Source organism: Halictus rubicundus, chromosome 9 (genome assembly GCF_050948215.1).
Source record: "Halictus rubicundus isolate RS-2024b chromosome 9, iyHalRubi1_principal, whole genome shotgun sequence".
Classification (NCBI taxonomy): domain Eukaryota; kingdom Metazoa; phylum Arthropoda; class Insecta; order Hymenoptera; family Halictidae; genus Halictus; species Halictus rubicundus.
This window is the reverse complement of record NC_135157.1, coordinates 14,071,314-14,092,622: the sequence shown is the minus strand read 5'-3', so window position 1 is coordinate 14,092,622 and position 21,309 is coordinate 14,071,314. Positions and strand designations below refer to the sequence as shown.

General features: G+C 43.2%; 3 protein-coding genes across 7 annotated transcripts in view; all 3 read right to left on the bottom strand.

Moving 5' to 3' along the window:
• Window positions 1-188: 188 nt before the first annotated feature.
• On the bottom strand, window positions 189-6,219 carry LOC143357491 (pyridoxal-dependent decarboxylase domain-containing protein 1). The gene is made up of 10 exons (XM_076794020.1): window positions 6,072-6,219; window positions 5,764-5,949; window positions 4,321-4,734; window positions 3,962-4,243; window positions 3,812-3,883; window positions 3,446-3,682; window positions 2,922-3,266; window positions 2,533-2,818; window positions 2,097-2,354; window positions 189-1,974 (listed from the first exon to the last, which is right to left on the bottom strand). Exons 1-10 carry the CDS (start codon window positions 6,135-6,137, stop codon window positions 1,724-1,726), a joined length of 2,397 nt encoding a protein of 798 aa, XP_076650135.1. The 5' UTR covers window positions 6,138-6,219; the 3' UTR covers window positions 189-1,723.
• A 603-nt stretch (window positions 6,220-6,822) lies between these two features.
• On the bottom strand, window positions 6,823-8,309 carry Mrpl12 (mitochondrial ribosomal protein L12). The gene is made up of 4 exons (XM_076794021.1): window positions 8,141-8,309; window positions 7,526-7,763; window positions 7,316-7,444; window positions 6,823-7,240 (listed from the first exon to the last, which is right to left on the bottom strand). Exons 1-4 carry the CDS (start codon window positions 8,200-8,202, stop codon window positions 7,124-7,126), a joined length of 546 nt encoding a protein of 181 aa, XP_076650136.1. The 5' UTR covers window positions 8,203-8,309; the 3' UTR covers window positions 6,823-7,123.
• Window positions 8,310-8,990: 681 nt separating this feature from the next.
• The window catches only part of Step (cytohesin steppke), an 82,425-nt gene continuing 70,106 nt past the window's right edge, over window positions 8,991-21,309 (bottom strand). For 3 of the 5 annotated variants that reach the window (XM_076793177.1, XM_076793179.1, XM_076793173.1), the window contains 4 exons: window positions 19,929-20,039; window positions 16,221-16,452; window positions 15,219-15,288; window positions 8,991-14,379 (listed from right to left, as the gene is read on the bottom strand). In XM_076793177.1, the coding sequence (XP_076649292.1) occupies window positions 14,292-14,379; window positions 15,219-15,288; window positions 16,221-16,452; window positions 19,929-20,039 (501 nt within the window). In that variant the 3' untranslated portion in view covers window positions 8,991-14,291. Of the gene's footprint in view, window positions 14,380-15,218; window positions 15,289-16,220; window positions 16,453-19,927; window positions 20,040-21,309 lie in introns of all 5 variants that reach the window. The other 2 variants (XM_076793178.1, XM_076793176.1) reach the window with 1 other exon arrangement.

Sequence of the window (21,309 nt, the reverse complement as noted above, 5' to 3'; positions counted from 1 at the left end):
TTCTCCCCTAATTTATCTGTACGTTTTTTCAGGAATTGAGAACCAATGCGGTCCTATTCGACATGATTTCAATCGACTAATAAACGTAAGTATAATGTTCAACTAATTCAAACTCGTAGAAACTCGAGAAATCGTAATGAGCATAAAACGAGAAACGTATTCAGTGAAAGTATTACAAATATGCCAGCTTACACGTGAATTATTTTATTTGATTGTAATACTTTATTACAACAATTTGGTACATAAATATACATACACCTTAATTTCTTTTTTGTTTCACTTAATTGGTATCTGTCAACAATTTACTGAATACTATGATAATGCGAACATTTTTATCAGTGTTGTTTAAATTTGATGGAAGTAGAGTTCCATGTAAGTTACATATCATTAAATAGCAACAATTCTTGCCGTAGATCTAACAATCGAACTGCACAGCGTTTGGGCCGTTAGACGACCGAAACTGCTTTGCAGTAATCATGCAAGTGTCTCTTTGGTTAGTTGTTACTTTGATTTCCGGACATTGTTCTGCACGAACGCCGTTTCAAACTAAATTTTACCGAACCAATATCAACGCTCGCAAATGATGTCTCACAATATGCGATCAGGATTCTTTGTGTTTTGTCGCAACCATTCATACGTTGTGCTTTAGGAGAGAATCAAATTCGTGTCGCTGTGTATGCCATCGTTTTAAACTGAGGCATTGTTCAGAGAAAAAAGAAAACAAAACCGTGACTGAAGAGGGAGAGCAATTTTGTGAAACATACTCGAAGACACGTGTGCAATTAATGAAGCGTAAAGTTCTATCGCTGATAACTTAGTCACTTCGTTATAACTTTTACTGTTATTAGTAGATTGTTACGCACTGAATTGACGCACGTCAAAGTCAATGAGTTCCGAGATTGTATCATGAAATTGGCTTACAAGTAGACTGCAGATGTTCAATGCTCTCTTATATACATAACAAAGTATAATAGTATACTCGCAACCAAGCTTTCCGTTTCCTTAACCCTGGATAATTAATCCTTCGTAAAAATTTCTGTTTCCTTCGCCTTATTCCTCAATACTGTTTCTTTATTCCTGATTACTTGACGTCATCATTTCCGCGCGTGGTAGTTTAGTTATCTAGGGTTAATTAAATTCCTATTGAAGGAAACAAATTCTTGTATTACACGTAATCGTACGTAACACAGAAAGAAAGAGGGCTAAAACTGAAGTTGTGTATCAAAAGCAGAAACGATATAAAAATAGGGGTTTATTCTCTGGAGCATCCGCAGTCTATTAGCGTGACAAACCGCTGCCTATTGTGCTGCAAGAACGACAGACAGTACCAAGATACTTGCTATCGAGTCCAGAATGCTTAGTCGCATCAGTCTAATAAGTACACAAGCCACTTTCGACAGACCAGAGCTCCCGGAAACTAGAACCTCGAACAAAACAGGTGAAGAGAGAAGAGAATGCGGTCGACGGGACATGATGAAGAAGTAACGTAAAATACTTTATTCAGAATAGAATGACAAAGTAATGGCGTGTTTACCTCGATCGAGTTACCAAGCTCTTCGACGCATGCTTTTAGGGACTAATGCTTTGCTCTGCGAGTGTAAACTGTTTAGCGTCTGCGGGAAACGTTTCGACCGTTTCGCTCTTAGTGTTCGTCCGCCGCCGAGTCCACCGGACCTGGCTGTGAGTTTCTCTGTCGATGAACGGTGTCGTCTCGTCTTCTTTACTACGACTTCACCTCGCCGGATTCCTCCTTCACTTGCGGATGGGATACGGCGTTCGTGATCACAGAGATGCTCTTGCCGCTTTGCAGACTGGAATGACTCGACGAACGACTGTGGCTTTGACTACCAGCACCGACTGGGGTCTGTACTAAAGGCTGCGGAGGAGTTCTAGCACCGGATCCGTTTATCACCGTGGTATTCGGCTGCAGCTGCATATGGTACTTGTATATGTTCTCTGTGCTCTCGACAACACCTGGAACAAGCACTCCAGTCAGCCCTGCAGAATGTACAATTTGCAAACGGCAGCACAGTGGGCTGGAAATCCGTTTCTCGTGGCCAAAAGCCAGCCCACTGTAAGTGAATTAGGGTAGTTACCAGCTTGGAGATTCAAACTACGCCCACGGACGCCAGTTTCCTTTGACGGAGGGCTCCACCAATTGACAAAGGTCCCTACCACAGGCACGTGCCTCAGAATACCTTCCTGCCACATCTTCTCCGCGTTCTCCCTCTCCAAATCTGTCTGCGCTGCTTCAATACCGCGCTTGACGACCTCGGATATTGTCTCCAGTAGCTTGGAGCTAGCTTCCACCTCTTGACCGACTTTTAAAACTAGGGACAGTAGCTCGGCTACGTCTATGGAAATATATTTTCGTTAGAGGTGTGTGAGAACCAGACAATGTCGGCTCCTAACCCTAATATACTCGAGAATCCTAAAGAATCTTAAAGAAGCTGTGACCACACTGAAGCAACATCGGCAAGAGTCGCTCGATGTTTCTTCAGCGTGGGCGCAGGTTTATAGCTCGAGGCTGACCTGTCTCCTGCGTGACCATTCCGAATCGCACACATGCTAGACCATCGCCTCCTTCGCCCAAAGAGAACGCCGCGTCTGTGCTTCGCAAAGCTTCAACCAGTTGCGTATTTAATCTATTTAGCTCGTCTTTTGCTTGATCGGTCATTACATGGATCCAAGTGGGAGGAGCATAGCGAACGCCGCCTAGGCCTGCCCAATCCGGCATCTCCACTAAATGCAACGAGTCATTCTCCGACACTAATTTGACGAATGTTTCTTTGTGCTCCACGGTCGCCATCAGTATTTCCTGTTGACCGGGTGATAAGAAATCATTTTTAAAACACAGCGATTACATTACACAGCGGTTGCATTAGTAACCGCATGCAGTTATCGGAACGATATGAACTTACTATTTGCTGCTCAAGGCAAGTGACCACGTTATCTACATCGTTGCTGGAAGGTGGTTCCTTCGAGTTTTCCAACGGGCAGATGCGGATCGCTACGCCGTGATTCTCGATCTCGCACAGCTCTATTTGTACGTTCTCGATGTCTCTCTGCAGGATCTGTCCCAGCCAGGAGTTCAGCTTGTCGTAATACGGCGGGACGGGTTCTGTCGACTGGGAATCCCGGTCCGCAGGCACGAATTGAAACACTAATGCGCTGGCCACAGCCTCGAACAACTGAGGATTGCTCACCGGGCTGGACAACAGCTCGTTTATCGTGTAGGAGCCTGTTTCGCCTCCCGGAGGTTGGCTCTGAGACACGAAGAAGTATAAATCAGTACCCAGACAGAGAAGATGATGGGTATTGTAACGCGTAGACTGCGGATTTTACGCATTTACAACAGAAATGAATAGCTGTAATTAGAAACAGTAAAGCATAACTGAATTTTGCATAAAAATCCGCTGTCTAGTAATGTGTTTTCGGAAGTTACCAATATCCTTATGCAATTGAATTTCTTGATCGTATGGTACAAGTCCTCCACAGCCAGAAAGCATCTCTTCAACCTGTTATGTACACCGTCCCGACCCAATGCTTGCAGCGCAGCCCACAGGGGCAACGTTGGCAGACGTCTTGATAGGGAGTCTGCCATCAAGCCTGACACCAAGGACAACGTTGTGTCCCTCGGAGTCGGTCGACCTCCTTTTGTGTCTGTTAATCTGTACAATGTCTGTATGCAATGCGAATTAAGGATCATCATGCACACAGTAACATTATGGTTACTTATTTCTCGGAAACGCGACAGTGAAAGTGTTAAACGTTTCGATTGTCTTTTTCATACGTCTGATTAAAAGGATACAACTACTGGCAAAGATGGTATACCCAGCCAAATGCCCAAGGGTAATGTGATACTGTCTGCCACCTTCGAGGGCTGAAAAATATTTTCATAAGTAAAAATACTTCCATAATAATTGAGATGTTTAGGAAATTGAGAGTAGGGAGGATGTACCAGATCTTTCGCGGAATTGTTCAACGCCAACGCGGCCAATGAGTGTCCCCGGAGATGGAGCCAGACATTGTACTTATCGCAAATAGCACGCAGCCTGGCGATGTTATCGCAGTGTCCAGTTAACACGGAACCAGCCTCGGCTAGCACTAGAAGCGGCGTCACGCTGTTCGATTGCGTGTCCTCGGCTAATCGTCGCTCCAATGCGGACACGTCCATACTGTACCTTGACCCAAACATCGTGTTATGGGGGATGGGTCTTACACAGTGAAGCGGCAACGAAAGCTGGAAAACGTACGTCCTCAGAATTAGTAGTCCCAATCGTAGAGCAAGGGGTTCGCCGAGTACGGGAATTGCTATACCTGTCTGCAGAGATGTTGTACCACGCCTAAGGGTGCAGCGACCGAGCTGTAAATTAACGGTGGCGAGGCTGCAAGGGCTGTGAACCCATCTTCCATGTATCGAGGGTACTTCCGGTGCAGGGCTAACCTGGTGACCCTGACCAAGCCTTCCAGGTGGTCCTCGTGGAACGAGGAGGCACAATCGACGAATCGAAAAATGTGGCTGAGCCATCTGGTCGTGTCAGCGGCCAAACGACCAGCTAGTTTTTGAGCATGGGATTTCGGGAGGGCTAGCGCGTAAGCGGAAACCGTGTATGTTATCAATGCTAACTTTGCTGGCTCCGTTAACGTTGGCAGGGTGGTCACTTGACTTGCTGCTATCTCTGTTGAACCATCCTCAGCTAGTTGTGGACCGTCTTCGTGGATTACTAGATCCTGCGAAATTATTAATCAGTGAAGCTTGGTTCTAATACTATCCGATACATTCACTGTGATATTCACCTGACATTGAGTACCGAAAATAAATGGGAGTTTGAACGTCCTTGAATGACTTTCACAATATAAACACTGCACCAGAATATAGAAAAAAAAACATATATTCCCATTTTTAAAAAACAGGATTGACATTTATATCTCCTCCAGGCATAAACAAATTGGTCACACTAGATTATATTTTTAATTAATTGGAAAGATATGTTTTTGTCTGTATCCTGATAGGATGTCTCTATATATTAAATATATTCTGTTATGTGTCTAGTACGATTGCTAATAATCGCTATAGAAATGAGTTCTCTGCATATTATCAGCCAAGTACAACTAGTAATAACACAGTGACTATTCAAGGTCAACAAACATACCAAGTGACTCATATAGGAAAAAAGTATTGTCAATAGGCAAATGAATAATTCATGACACTCTATATAATATTCTTAACATTGTACAGTATTTATAGAGTATAACATTCCTTATGAATATTAAACAAATCAGTTGTGTAACGTTAAACGTACTCTTAGCACTGTGCAACTACTACATTTAACTTGTTATAGCACCTATACATTATGAACAGTACTAAGGACTCTCTGATTACAAGATACATCTGTGAACTTTTTTTTTTATTGTTTGATTGTCTACATAAATTCCACAAAACAAAACAAAAATTTTGAAAACGATATCCTACTGCTCCCACTACCGACTTCGATGTTAAACGCATAAAATGCACAGCGTAATAATTCCAGTGAACATTATTGCAATAACAAAGCGTTATGGTAAACAATAGAGGCAAGAACTTTTGGAATATTTGAAAATTGGCGCCACAAGGCCACCCCAGTGGCAATCAACCGATTCGTTCGACCACGTGATGGCCGCTCGCCGAAGTTCGAGGAACGCGCGAGCCAATCACCGATCTAGACGAATGGAATCGACCAATGGGAGCGAGGCAATGGCTTCTGCTAGCGTTGTATTTACCTGGATCAAAGTTAATATCTCGTCCGGGGTTTTCGGTTGCGATAAAAAGCCCGAGGGGTTGTTCCAGGTGTTGCCGCCGCCGTCGGCCGCCTTGACAACAGCTTCTTCGAGCCTTGATATCACCTGCGAGGCCTGAAACTCGAGCGCAGCGACTTCGTTCGACGCGGACCCACCTCCGGCACTGATCTGTCAAAATCACAGAAAATGTGACTTAGATTACGGTGTCACCACGGCCACTTTCTGACCCGGCACTCCGAAAAGCACTATTACGTTAATCGAGCACTGTCCTGATCACGGCTGACACGAACCTCGAGTATATTTTGCGCTATACTTTCCATCGTCGCTTTATCGTTTGTGTCAGTCTCCTCGGCCATCGTGGCAGTAGTCGTCGTGGCGCAGTGCCGTCGCACGTTCGTCCCTGTATCGGCGGCCGCTCGATGAAACAAAAAAATTTTCTCATAGCTTTCCCCCTCCCCGTACCCCGAAATAGATCCCCTGCAATTCTATGCACCTGGAATTGCAATGCTCCAGCTTCTCTCTTCAAATTTATTGCAGCGTTTTGCTAGTCCACGCAGGAGCTGTTTAATTGTATATGCGTATTATATGTGTAATTGCTACGGCCCTTATTTTATCGATACCACTGTTATCGCAGCGCCAGTTGTTGAATTCGTCGATTAACTTGAAACACTTCGTTTAGCATATAAATAGTCTTATCAAACCACCTGTCTTTAAATAAGAATAAGCAGTGAGACCACCGATGAATTTATGGCTGGCGACAGAGTTTCCAGACATTGTAATCGATGGGATCAAAAATGCGGCGCAGATTTCGTTTCGCGCGATCTACGCCGTTACTTAATTGCTTGCTCTTATCTTAATTTGTAATTAGAGCTTCTGCTGCTCGGGTGTTGGGAGTATTCGAAAAGCTGTATACGTATACTAAGTAACAAAAGTGAGAATTGAGCACTCGAGATTCCAAAATTGAAACTGAGTACTCGAGTACCTTAACTTAAATCCGAATTAGTATCGGAGTACTCTGATTTAACTTAAATGTCTGAAAAATGTTTTAGGATTTCACTTTATTCATTATTTGGCTTAATACAATTGCATGACGTTTATGTACAAATATATGATTAACTTAATTATATGTATATACCTTCAATGCAGTGAATATTGCCAAAAGAAGAGGTAATGCAACCATGAACTCGCAGAAAATAAAGTATAAAAAGATTTCTCTAGGGAAATGCACAGTGGAAAAGATATTTCTTTAGAAGTCTTAATCGATTTCTGAGATAATACAAAATACTATCAAACCACTTCAGTGATCTCCTTTAAAATATTTACATAAGCTAATGTTTAACAATTACTCGATCTCCACGACGCCACCTGCACTCGTGATGGTGGTCTTTAACTTTTCTGCTTCTTCTTTTACAATATTCGCTTGTACTATTCCCGGGAGGGCATCAACGAATTTCTTGGCCTGTAAAGTATTAATAAAATTAGAACAAGTGTTCTTTTATTTGGAGAAGAGTTGCAAATGAGATGGTAACATTACCTTTACAAGATTGCAGTCTGGTAATATATTCTTCAACTCTTTTATCAAAGCAATTTTCTTTGTTTCGTCGAAGCCTGTTAGCTTAACTGTAAACGATGTTTGTACTACTTGTGGTTCTATATCTTCTTCCTGAAATTAAACAAAAGTGTACAGATGTGTTCCTCGCACTGTAAAGTTGTTACACAAATGTTACGCGTGTTTACACAATACCTCAGCAGGAGCTGCAGCAACAAAGCCACCCATTGGCATCATAGGTGCATCCGGCAAGTTTAATCGTGTTTTGAGCAGTTCACTCAATTGTGCTACTTCTATAAGATTCAAGCCAATGATCTGATTGGCGATTTGATCAATTTTGGGACTAACATCTGGGCTCTTGCTCGAATTCAATGAAGCAGAAGCTGACGCCTCAGTGGCAGTAGCTGTGGCTGCATCAGTCTGTTGAACAATACTAAATGGGGTACATAAATTAATCATAGCATTTAATATTAAAGAAATAGAAATTATTAAAATAAAATGAAAATAACAATTATATTAAACAACACGAATTATGAACCTTTACATCGTGCTAAGTATTCAAACAAAAATAGTTGTAATTCGTTTACATAAAAATCGTCAACATTAAATGGAGGACCCAAGTATTGTTAACCATTTGTAAGCACTTTTAAATAAACATTTAAATTACACCAACGAATAAAGAGTGTGCAGGCTTTTTCAACGCGAAATGTACCTCTACTTTCGGTACAAAAAATGTACACAAAAGTGAGGTTATGCAATCACGTTTCCCATAAACTCGAAATCATGCGACTAATAGAGGATGACTCCTACCATTTATGAAATTGACGAATCTGATGGATATTTCGCCGGGAAACAAATCGCAATGAATTCATTGTGTCTATTATAATTAAACTACACGTTTATTTGGAGCAAATCGCGAAGAATCACGGGGTACTGAGGATAAATGATCCAAACGTTTGATCACGAGCGCCAGCTTACGGCAGAACGATGAAACCTCTAACCAAACGGTACTATAATCGTCTGTTAGGTGGCGCCTCCTCACTCAATACGAAATAAGGATACCTCCTTGCTCGTCGTGTTCGCCTAATACTTACCAGGAGATTCGGAGTCCCGCATACAAGTTGGTGGCATGCGGCACCAAACCGTTTTCTTACGCCATCTACGCTGACAAACGATAAATGATACGACAAGCTAGATTGAATATGATATTGTAAGAGGTGGCACGAAAATTCGACAAATTTCGGAATTCAGTAGTATAACTCAACGACAAGTCGGGCGTTCGAGAAAAATTGAGGATTCAATCAACAATTATATACCCAAATACGTCTTTTCATTACATTGTCTTTATTTATTCATTGTCGATTCTTACATAAAAGGATTGTATTAAAATACAATATAAATGTTTACATGTAATGGTAACGTCCAATTTAAGGTCTTCTCTGTACAAGTACAGACGAGGTGTAAGAGTAGACCAGGCTTTGGAATTAATAACAATCCTCGAGACAGTTTCATTATTTCAGTGTTAATCTGTAGGTGATTTGACTATGTAAATGTTTTATAAAAGAAGTCAACGAAACTCAAAATGCAACTGCATGAATTCAAATAATATCTCGATGAAACCTAACGATGTTTATTGACGGGGTGAAAGAAGAAGAGTTCATTTAGATGGCATTCGTTTTCTCGTACGTTTCTTACGAAATGGAAATATTTATTGTGTTTAAATTAATACATATAAGGTCGTAGATACAGATCATTATGAATACATAACAGTTATCGAGTGAAAATAATATACAACGAAATGTACAAATTCTCTGTTATAAAGTACAGTTCTTTATACAATTCTCGGACTGAATTAGTCGTCTCACTAACACCCGAGCTCCATAGTCATCCTCCATTTAAATCGTCATCCATAGTAGTAAACTTTAAAATTACACAACTTCATCGGTCCTCGTCCACAAAATTCCCCATTAATTTTTGTACACGGCTGTTGATTCATTAATCCTAACATTTCGTTGTCGCACGCTCAAAGACTATCAGAGCTCGACGAGTTAGTTGAGACGGTAAATCCAGTCCTTCTAAATAGAATATAAATTATATTACATCAACTGACAAACAATATTCCAAGGGAACATGACACGAGGGGACGTTAACGAATTAACGGGAGCGTATCGTCTAAAACCTAACTTTACACAACTCCTAACGATTCATGGACCAGTAGTTCATCTTTTTTTTTCTCATTTTTTTTATACCTAAATTCGTACTGCTGCCTGGCGCAGCAAGTGTGTATGTGTGTGTGTGTGGAAGCGAGAAGACTCTGTCCACAGATAAATATTAAATATTAACGGACAAACAATGACCATGAATTACACCTTGAACGGTTTAAATTGATCTTTGCAGGCAGTAGAAAAATGAGAGAAACGATTCTGTACAAAGTTTGATCCAAGGACGGGTCGATGGCCACGAAACAATTGTCTGTCAAAAAACACGAGAAACTATTTTCCACGGACATTATAGAAAAATCCACCGTTTTGATCGTTCTCGACTCACTCTACCCATAAATACAGCGTGACATTAAAAAATCTTATGCCCTATATTTATCTTTTTTTTTTCTTTTTAATCCTTTGCCCTATATAATTATTTCTGCGTTTCGTTATTGTAATGTATCGTAATAAGGCGTTTTCGATGTCCGACATTTCCTTGTACGTACACAGCAAAATGAACCTAAAACCGTTGATACTTTTTTTTTCGTTACCCCACTATGCACACAAGACGGATCCGCTGTTACGACTAGCTTGAACAAGGTCTCAAAGGCACCCGCATCTTTTTCTTTCTCTCATTCTTGGCTTCTCTGTCATTTGTCGACGTATTCAGAGGAACAGAAGTATTCGTATACGATTCTGCAGTCATTGGAATCTGTACAATTCCTTGGAACACGATAAAGTCATAACTAGATCTCTCTGCAAAATAAAAATTGCATCGATTTCAATAATGTTCCAAGAACAGAAAATAAAGGAACTATGTTCTGGCGAGAAGTTTCAAACACAGTAAAATAAAAACCAATACAGTTTTTATTTTCTAATCCCGTTGTATATGTCTTCGCAGTGAAAAACACTTCTGTTCCTCGACATAGAATGCTTCTCAATGATTCCTGTTGTTACCAACACTAGCGATCATGTACAGTTCTGTCAATTCATATAGATGCTTTCTCTCAGTGCGCCGACAAATTAATTCACGTTCGTCTTATCGTATAAGTTGTTCAAACTGGAATTAATTGACAAGCTCCTAGAATTATAAAAGTAAAAATTCGTAAGCGAGAAATAAATAAATACAAATTAATTCGTAATTTACAAATACAGTTATTTACACGATCGCGATGCCAGTAACTTCTAGGGTGGACATTTCAGCTAGGGGTGTAATTATGCTAACAAGAATCATTGAGAGTCACTGTGCGAAACACGACTGAATCGAAACTTGTTAAGATCCAAGGTAACTGTGAAACTGGAAGGTATCTACGTTTAGAAAGTTCTTAATCCGAAGACGGACCTGTAAATTCAGCTTATCCTAGAAATGAGGAAACTATTGCGAGTATAATGATGCGCTACACGGTACAAAGGAATATTGAAAACTTCTGGTACACCGGTCGACTAATCTGAGACACGTTCTTGTTGGAAAACAGTTTTCACGAATACCATTTCTGACTAGTAATAATGAATATACTTTGAATTACAAAAAGGTTGCTATTATCCAAAGAGACCATTATCAAATTGAATTGAAAAAAACTGTCTCAAAAGTCTGCAGTTACGTCCTATCTGCTTTCCGTCTACGAACGAGGACGAGAGTAACTTGGATACACGGAGACTATCGAAATCATGTCAACACATAAAACAGGAGAGAGAAAAAACAATATTTAACAGGTCGAAACATTAAATAATATCGCACGATAATAAATATCAATGTTATATTATTTCGAGAATGTCGGGATTGTTTTCTTTCCATTTTAATAGTTGATATAATTTTGAGATTCCTCGTATATTCATGCGAGTCTCCTTGCCTGGAAAAACTGGAATATTGTCCAGTAGCAATTATCGTTGGTCGAAAGCATGGGCCAAGATTTAGGGTCGATGAGAAATGCTAATGAAGATTGTATAAGTATTTATAAAAAAAGGAAGATTGTATCCTAGCAGCAAGAGAAATATTGAGCGACAATAGGAAATCTGGCATGGCGGTATGCAGCTATACGACTATTAAATAGTTCTACTCGATGCATTTACAAATAAATTACGTGTGGCATTTAGTTTCGCATTAACGCTAACATTTCTGTCGTGCAGAGAAATACCAACAGGCCCCTATACTCTCGACCTTGTACACCATACGAAAAAGTACTGTGAAATCTTGCTCATGCTGTTCCAGGGGACGCATGCTCGTGATCGGATTTCATCTGAAGTTACTATCCTTTATTTTTTGCTTGCTCTTTACGTTGCCCTGTCCTATCGAAACTAATTATATTGCAGTATGTATAATATGTATGTATAATGCCCGAAGCTACGTGCCCCGCGCCGCAATATGTATATTTATATATATATGTATATATTTATATCTATATATATAAATATATGTATATCCAAACGAAAGGAAAACGATGTCGTCTCTAGCCTACAGTCGCATAATTGGCTAATCATGCCGTACCTACGGACCGTACGATAATGTACGGTCCAAGAGAATTTCTGGCATATCAAGGAAACATATTACCTAGTCTTATCTACACACGCTTCATCCTCCTCCTCAAATAAATACACGACTATCACATTAATACACGCGTCTCACCGATTCGCTCTCGCGCCTGTAAACGGTGGCTAACAGTCATCTCTCAAAGGACATTCCGACTCGATGACTTCAATAACGATGAATTCAATCGTGAAACGAGAAATCTGAGACTGATAATTTTTTAACGGTCTGGTAATTAACAATTTATCTACCGGCGTTTATTGGTCTTTCCAAGAACGGAGAAGTACAATTATTCTAATAAACTTGTCGAAAGCGTAAGTTACTTCTAATTGTTTCTTCTAAGATCTTTGTGAGAAGAAAATTGTTAAGCTTCGTTTAGGTGTAGCACGGTCGTTGAAAGACTCATTAACAGGTAGATAAAGTGTTAATACCTGAAAGTATTACGTCAGTGTAAAAGTTCGTGCTCGATTTCTTGTTGTATTTTAATACGAAATCGGGTACGAACTTTTGCACCGACCCAATATTTATTCCGTAGACGGGTTTCGATTTTTTGGATACGAATTAACAAATTACTCGTCAACAGTAACAAACAGAAATCGATGTCCTAAGAAATGCCATGCTTAGTTAGCCGCGAGTCATTGTTCCACGCTAATTTCTTGCCCCTTTCTCTCCGCAAAAAGCTCGCGAAACGGTACAAAATACATATTTCACGTCTCCGACCAATTTGATAAAGCTGCCCGAAAATGGGGACGGTTTCCCCTGTTTCCATCCTGTTTGGTTGAGGGCTCTTACTCCGGTTGGCATACTCGCTCGATTTAGATCCGAGTATTCGAACGTGTACTAATAGCTCGTATACCCGAGTACTCGGACTCAAATTTGGTGTAACGACACTGCGGAGATTTATGCAACATTGAAAATTCTAAAAGCAATTCAAAGAAGCAGGGACCCGGTGTCCTCAAATTTTTGCAAAATGGTTCACTTAAAGATAGCCAGAAAATATTTTCCACGCAATTTAAAATTATTCCTGTGCCAAGATCATTTTTCGATGGGTTTTTCCATACAAATACCCTCGCATATTTTCCTTACGTATTTTAGTTGATGTTAAAATACGTTTAGAAGCGATAATAGCACGTAGCCTCTGACTTACAAAATTAAGATTAAATAAGTTCATTTCTTATTTAAATAGTTTTGCAAGGATCGCGTAGAAAATATTTTTCATGTCATCATAGCTGAAGGACATGTTTAAGTGGCCCATTCTGCACTTGCTTCTATATGTTTGACATATCTTCCACGAAAGCATAGAATCCACAGTGTAATAATAAGCGATCCAAGTACTTGGAAACTGATAAGAGCCCTATTTGCGATTCGATGCGCGTCGCACTTGTCTAAGGACTTTTAGCTCTGGCTCTAAGGGGAAAACAACGGTGCGAGAACAGTTTCTACGACAATGAACATCCCCGGCGTCTCCTATTGGCCCTCTACCCGACAAGCATCCGCGACGACCGGAGCTGCGGACCTGTCCTCGAACATGTGCAACAACCTAAGCCTTTTGTCAGGACCTCGAGACGGTTTCAAAAACGATTGTTACACAAAGGTTCTGATTAAAACGATTACGAAGAGCCTTCGTCCCGAACAACTGCAACTGAAAATCAAAATTCCCAAACTACTATTTGTCTCAGTCTCCATTTCGAAACTGCGTAATCCTAGAACCGTTTCGGAACGGGCATAGTACCAACTAAATAACATTTATGGAACCAATAATTCAAACAGATAATAGTTCGAACTTGCAGTTCTTCATAGTTACTTCGAACGAAGGTTCTCCACGATTGTAATCAATTTTACAACAGCTTTTAAGCCCTGCTTTCGTCTGTTCGAGTCTGGCTCCGGATTCGTTTCAAATTAATAACACTAGGCCCCTAAAGCGCAGCTCGTTCCTATTTAGAAAACGCAACGGCATACGACTCTCAGTCAAACAGCATCGCCCGGTTCCTCGAGATCATCCTCGGACTCGCCGAGAATGATGCTTCGCAGGCGACCTTGTGACACCTGCCCTTCCAAATCCGCGAGATCCTCGGCGCGCGCGCTTTCTTCTTCGTCTTCTTCTTCGTCTTCGTCGATGGACCTCCGCGTCCACGTTTGATTGTACTTCCACGATCCTGTGCCGATCACGCAGGCTCGTGAACAGACAGTCTTGTGTCTCGCCAAGCTTCTCACGAAGCCGTGTCCTAGGCGGCGCTTAGCTCTTCGAGTGCACGTTCGTTTTCTGCGCCTTCTTCTTCCGCGCCGCCAGCATGTCGTAGAACGGGTTGTGCGATATGCTCTGCCTGAAATTAAACAATCATGTTAGAACGGCTGGGAAACGTGCAGTCATTCAATGGCCTTCGAGGGCTGCTTAAACATTCCCTTTTCTTAATTATGAGCTGGGAATAATTTAGAATAGTATTTTTAAATGCCTTAACAATTCCACTGTTTTGTATTTGGTCTACCCTTTTCTTTTTTGAATGCGGAAAAACCGGAGTCTAATATTTACAATTAAAATCCTAGTCGCAGTCCCTCACTGGACATTAAATCTAGTGCCTAAACCAAGCACCTCGACTAGGGCTGCCAACTGTAAGATCCCTAGCCTAGTGCAGAGAGTATTCATTACAAAGTATATAAGAGAGTATAAATTACAAAACTGCTTCTCTTTCTAAGACCACGGTGTTTAAAGTATTGTGCAATATATACGATGCAAACAATATTAAAATACAGAATTTAAGGGAGATCAACTGCAAAATTTTGCAGGCAGAACCCTCTCTGGGCAAAAGGCCGAACTCTGAATTGAAGTTACAGGTTCCTACGGCTGATAATTGTACCAATAACTTCGTAACTTCTCCACATTTTTTTTTCCTTTTTAACGAACAGGAATTCCGGCCGAAACGGACTCGAGCAGAGTTCGCTTAAAATTCCCCGAGACAAAGCCTGCAGATAATTGCGACGGTTTCGCAGGAATCCTCGCACGCACACACGGCCTTCCTCCCCCTTTCTTTATTATTTATTTATTAAAGGGTTCACGGTAGCGTGAAAACGCGGCTAGAAGTACCACGGGCTGGCCGTGCTTCCCCCTTAATTTATTCGCGAACCGAACAGCGACGCAACGAAACGCAAAGCAACGCAGACTTACCGCACGCACTTGATCCATTCTTCTTTCTCCTCGTCCGTGGCCGCGGACATTCTGTACACAGTGTGCTTACCTGCAATAAACGTGAAGAGTAACGGTTAACGGCGCGGTTCTCTGCCGTAATTACCGGCGCGACGCGAGAAAGAAAAAGAACAAGGGGGGAAAAAAAGGGAACCGCGTTTTAAATGACGGAGCGGCACGCACACGCGACCCGATCGCGCCACGTGAGAAACAGATACTTTTGTTCCCAACGTTTTCGCTCGGCCACAATGTTCCCCGGCTCTTTTTAGCTTCCACGAATTGAATCGCAAATTGTAGCGAGGTTTCGCTGCTCGTGGGAACCGCCGGGAAAAATTGATCGGCAACTCGAGCAACGAGGAATAAAGAATGCACCGAGCTCTTTGCGCCTGCCTCTTGTCCCAAGGCAAATTTTAAAATTTATATTCAAATTTCTCTGCAATTTACCGGGAAATTTCATGTGAAATTCTGAAGAGAAAATTTCGAATTTTTTAAGAGCACGAGGGGGATGTTTAACCCTCGAGTGGTCTATTAAAACCCCTGCAGCGCCATTTAAATTTGTAATGGCGACGACAATTACACCTTGTGCATCGATGTGTAACCACTTGAAAACTTATACTAATTGTTACTGCCTCGCTATGACTCTAATAGTGAAAAGTCGAATCGATTTTCCGGTCCCAAAACGTTGAAAATGAATCTTTACTCTCGAACATTGAGTCGTGAACTTGTTATGAGGACGTCAGACAGAATCGAGTGAATACGAACATTCTAGAGATTCTAATCAGCGCAACTATGAAAGAGATCGCAGGACAAGGGGTGTAACGAAGTCGATGCATTTTTCAAATGCACTTCGAAGGCCCACTTAAGGATTAATTACGGCTAGAGGGGAAATTTTCGAAGCGGAACGCCGCGAGCGAGCGAATCATTGGCCGCGGCGCGAGCCAGGGTGTGCGCATGATTAATTCCTAGGTATCCGTGGTTGGGTACCTTCGACGACTTTGCCCTCGCTGTCGGTTTTGCACGCCTTGATGAACTCGGATCCGGCGGCGTACAGCTCGAAGCAATGCGGCTTGTGCCGGTCCTGCACCTCTCTAACCTGAATGTTCTCCAACGGTATGATGCCCCGTGGCTCCTTGTCGGTGGTGTACTCGAAGTAGTACAGACAGTTGTCGTTCAGTATGAACCATCGTCTCTTCCAGCTCTTGTAACGTCCGCCTGCAACAATGGATCGGCCGTATGTAGCTGAGGATCGATGCACCGATCGCAGATGCGTTATTTACCTGCTGTCTCCGTCATGGGCAGCAGAGGGACAAAGCGATCCGATATAAGAATATGTTGGTACACAGACTTCTAACGATCGTCGTCTTGTCGGGGGTCTCACACTATCGCGGGAACCGCGACTCCCAAACGGTCTCCATTCGCGACCCTTAGTTTCCTAGGTAACTTCCCAGATCTTTGGCACCCTAGGCCACTAGTTTCCCAGGTCTATAGGTTTCAAGGTCTCTATATCCCCCAGGTCCCCAGGTTTCTAGATCTCTGTATCCCCCGCGGTTTCTAGCGCCCTAAGTCTCTATATCCCCTAGATCTCTATATCCCCCAGGGTTTCTAGGCTCCTAGATCTCTACATTTCCCAGGGTTTCTAGGCTCCTAGATCTCTATATCCCCCAGGGTTTTTAGGCTCCTAGATTTCTATATCCCCCAGGATTTGTAGCGCCCTAGGTCTCTATATCCCCCAGGGTTTCTAGGCTCCTAGATCTCTATATCCCCCAGGGTTTCTAGGCTGCTAGATCTCTATATCCCCCAGGGTTTCTAGGCGCCTAGATCTCTATATCCCCCAGGGTTTCTAGGCTCCTAGATCTCTATATCCCCCAGGATTTGTAGCGCCCTCGGTCTCTATATCCCCCAGGGTTTCCAGGCCCTAGATTTCTATATCCCCCAGGATTTCTAGCGCCCCAGGTCTCTATATCTCCCTAGATTTCTATGTCCCCCTAGGTTTGTAGCCGCCTAGGACCCTAGATCTCTAGCCCCACAGGCCCCCTAGATTTCTATCTCCGAAACTTCAAGTTACCCAAGCGTGCCAAATCTGTAGACTTCTAGATTTCTGGCTCCCCAGGTCCCCAGCCTCTAGGCTTTCCAAGTCTCGCTCTCTCTCTCTCTCTCTCTCTCTCTCTCTCTCTCTCTCTCTCTCTCTCTCTCTCTCTCTCTCTCTCCCAGGGCCGATGATTCACCAAGGCCGGCCCGAGCCGAAATACCTGGACCCCCTATCTAGAACCGCTGACAGTATCCTTGGAATGCGTCCGAATAATGCTGAAAATATTCGAGCCATCCGTGGCGCTCGCTCCACAAGGCCGAGAGTTTGGGAGACGCTGTTCCGGGACGTTCTCGCTCGCACCTTCGCGACGGAATTTTAAATATTTTATGGACCGTTTCGTTCCACGGCGTGCTACCGGGACTCGTTAGCGAGGCCAGCCTAGCGGACCTTTTATGAGAGCTAGATCGGACGGGGACAATGACTGTTCTCTATTGTTGACATTGAGAAAAGCTTATCTAGCGCTGGCTATCCGGAGCTTCTGTTTGAACTCGTCTCTGATTTAACATGTCCAAGTCGATTAACAGGAACATTGTCCCCGTCGCAGTTCGACCGACTGTGCGTCAACGATAACGCGAGAGTGTCAACCATGTAAAATTCCGCCGCGACGTGAACCCTTTGCAGCAACGACGCGCTCTCTAACTGTCGAATACCCGAACGACGTATCCTCGTCCGTGAATTGATTTACACGGATCGATCGAGAGACGACAGGATCGCGGTGCATGTATCTTGCGCATCCTGCTGCCACCCGCATGTCACGGAAGCGATGCGTATCGCCGTGACGCTCCGTGGGCGGCCGTACACGCTGCCTCCTCGAAACATGACGGATCGTGCGAAGAGCGAGTTAGGGGAGGAAGAGGGAGCGCCCGAGAGAACGAGGGGGTGGCTGGCTCGATCAGGAAATGAAACAAATGGAAAGTGAATTACGGTGCTCCTCCGTGCGTGCTCGCGGCCGCCCAATAAAACTGTTTATCGCTCTTATTGAATAAAACAAGTGGGCAAGCAGACGGTGACACGCCAAGGAAACGAGGATGATAAACAACGGTGCAATTAGAGCCAACCCCCTCAGCGCAATAAGCGTTCGTGCTCGAGTAACCGTAACCTTTTCACGAAAGCAGGATTAAACCCAAATCGCATCTCGCTGCTAGTTCTCGCAGCTGGTTTCTTTTCGTCAGCATTATATTGAAAGTGGACATGTGCTCTTCGCATGATCTAGTAGATCTCTGGTGCGCTGGCAAAAAAGTATACAGTAAATTTTGGTCTAATATGTATTACCGGTTACCTAGGTCTCTAGTTTAGTGAATGCATAGGTCACTAGATTCCCTAAATTTGTAGCTCCCTAGATCGCTAGATTCCCTAGATTCTCAGCCCCCAAGTCACTAGATCCCTAGGCCTCTAGTTTCCTAGATTCTTAGCTCCCTAGGTTTCTAGATTTTCCTAGTTTACTAGCTCCCTAGATCACTAGATTCCCCAGATTCTGGGCGCCCTAAGTCACTAGATTCCTAGGTCTCTAATTTCCTAGATTCTTAGCTCCCTAGGTTTCTAGTTTTTCCTAGTTTACTAGCTCCCTAGGTCACTATATTACTAGGTCTCTAGCTTCCTAGATTATTAGCTTCCTAGGTCACTAGACTCCCTAAATTTTTAGCTCCCTAGGTCACTAAATTCCCAGATTCTGAGCGCCCCAAGTCGCTAGATTCCTAGGCATCTAAGTTTTCTAGATTCTTAGCTCCCTAGGTTTCTAGTTTTCCTAGTTTACCAGCTCCCTAGATCACTAGATTCCCCAGATTCTGGGCGCCCTAAGTCACTAGATTCCTAGGTTTCTAATTTCCTAGATTCTTAGCTCCCTAGGTTTCTAGATTTTCCTAGTTTGCTAGCTCCCTAGATCACTAGATTCCCCAGATTCTGGGCGCCCTAAGTCACTAGATTCCTAGGTCTCTAATTTCCTAGATTCTTAGCTCCCTAGGTTTCTAGTTTTTCCTAGTTTACCAGCTCCCTAGATCACTAAATTCCGCAGATTCTGAGCGCCCGAGTCACTAGATTCCTAGACCACTAGTTCCCTAGATTCCCTCTGGGTTTCTAGTTCCCTAGATCTCCAACTCTCTAGTTCCCTAGATTCTTCGCTCCCTAGGTTACTAGGCCCCCAGATCCCTAATCTCGCGTCTAAAATCTAACACCTGCCAATGGAGAACCATTGTGCCTCCAATGTTTTTTGTTTTTCAGAGTCAATATCAATCCAAAAATTTCACGCCCGCATTCGCAACTAAAATGCTTTTGCACTGACGTGAACTCTGACTTGTACCGTTCCGCTCGCCCACCAGAAAGCATCGTTGAGGCGCGCAAAAAGGAGACAATTTCACCGAAGGTCTAGTTCGTCGGCTGTAAAGGGTTAACGTGTCTCCATTCATCCGGACCACGGGAATTCTCTGAGGCAAGATGGCGGCCCGCGACATTCTATACACGAATCAGCCGCGCCCCGCCGACATTCTCTCCGCAGCCGCACAAAAGAGATCTCCCCGTGTCTCCGATCCACACCAGGACGAAAGCTGTCGAGATTGCGTACGTCGCACGGAGGACGCGCGCAGCCGAGTTCCCTGCGAACCGTTACCTTGCTTCCAGAGCCAGCCCTCCTTGTCCGGGTTGAAGAACGTGTGCATCAAGTCGTTCCCGTCGTCCTCCGGGATCTTGAACGGCTCTGTCTTTATGCTCTCGTAGAGGCTCTGAAAGGAGACATTCCGTTTTCGAAGAACCATGTTCCAACAAAAATACGCTAAACGTTTCGCACTATCTGCGACAGCCGGTTACCCTCGGTAACGTCGATCTAACTTTGCGCGAGCAATTTCGGGGTGGGAAAGTACTAACTTCTCTTTGGTGGTAGTTCGCCGTATTCGCTGCGACTATAGCGCGAAGCTAGCTTGTGTCTCCTATCGTTTGCGTTCACCTAATGGGGTTGCAAGGGTGTCGAAGAGCTATTTTACTTGGGTCTTCGATATGTATTGAGTTGCAGGACTGTTCGGACATCGTGTCTCCTCGTCAACGTTGCAGTAATCATTTTTAATATCAAATGTTAAATTCGAGAATTGAAGGGTTCAACACTGTTCATGAAATAAGGGCTCGCTATTCGTAAAACAGTGCTTATTTTTTACCGAGTTCTATAATTCTCAAAAATAGCAGGTCCCACTAGTTGTAAATAGACTGATTTGTCTGCAAAATAAAAATTCTCTGCTTCTATTGCAAGAGACAGGAGCCGAAGAGGCCATGTTCTTAAATTATTTCAATCGTTAAATATATTTAAATTGCCCCTACTCATTTCTGTCGCAAATGCATAAAATCCACAGTCCAGTAATAACCGAGTAAATAAACCAAATCGTTTAAAATATTTTATTTAATTTCTCCTGGATACTTTAGCATTCGTCTTATCAAAAACACGAGAAGATGGCCGACCACTTTTCCCGACTGAATTGTTCGAAGAGGGGTCCAGAGTATTTTTCGCGCAGCGCGTCGCTTAGGTGATATTCAACGCGCTGGCACCGCTTTGCATAAATCTATGATTAGGGCATCAATGCAACGGACTTCCCCGTTAGCACCGGCGCGTTCGTCTAATAGCCGCGAGCGCGACTTCTAAAGCGCGACAATTGCTTTATATCCTGGTCAGCCACGAGGCTCGCGGATGCTAACACGCCACTTTGGCGACCTTTCGCGTGTGCAAGCCCGATGACGCGCGTCCGTTGTTGCCGCACGGCCATTCTGTTATTTATTCTGTTTATTAGAGCCCGACTCGACCGATACGCGAGCGAGATCTACGCTGACACGCGATGGAATTTCTAGACACGTATTGATTCAGTGCTGTTTGCTTTCCGCGTTCTTTCCTCGTGCCGCAGAATTTCAATTTACCGCCGCGTCATCAATCATTCAATTCCCAGACCGCCATCGGTCGTCAATTACCAATTTTCGTTCGTCTTCCTGCAATCGTCGATTTTTAATCCGTCC

Excerpts from the sequence above, each read along its gene's own strand:
- LOC143357491 (XM_076794020.1), bottom strand. The coding sequence starts at position 6,137 with ATGGCCGAGGAGACTGACACAAACGATAAAGCGACGATGGAAAGTATA. Across the intron at positions 5,950-6,071 it reads TAGCGCAAAATATACTCGAG|ATCAGTGCCGGAGGTGGGTC; the intron begins GTTCGTGTCAGC and ends TGATTTTGACAG. Across the intron at positions 4,244-4,320 it reads TACAACATCTCTGCAGACAG|CTTTCGTTGCCGCTTCACTG; the intron begins GTATAGCAATTC and ends TACGTTTTCCAG.
- Mrpl12 (XM_076794021.1), bottom strand. The coding sequence starts at position 8,202 with ATGAATTCATTGCGATTTGTTTCCCGGCGAAATATCCATCAGATTCGT. Across the intron at positions 7,764-8,140 it reads ATTCGTCAATTTCATAAATG|TATTGTTCAACAGACTGATG; the intron begins GTAGGAGTCATC and ends TACCCCATTTAG. Across the intron at positions 7,241-7,315 it reads CAGACTGCAATCTTGTAAAG|GCCAAGAAATTCGTTGATGC; the intron begins GTAATGTTACCA and ends AATACTTTACAG.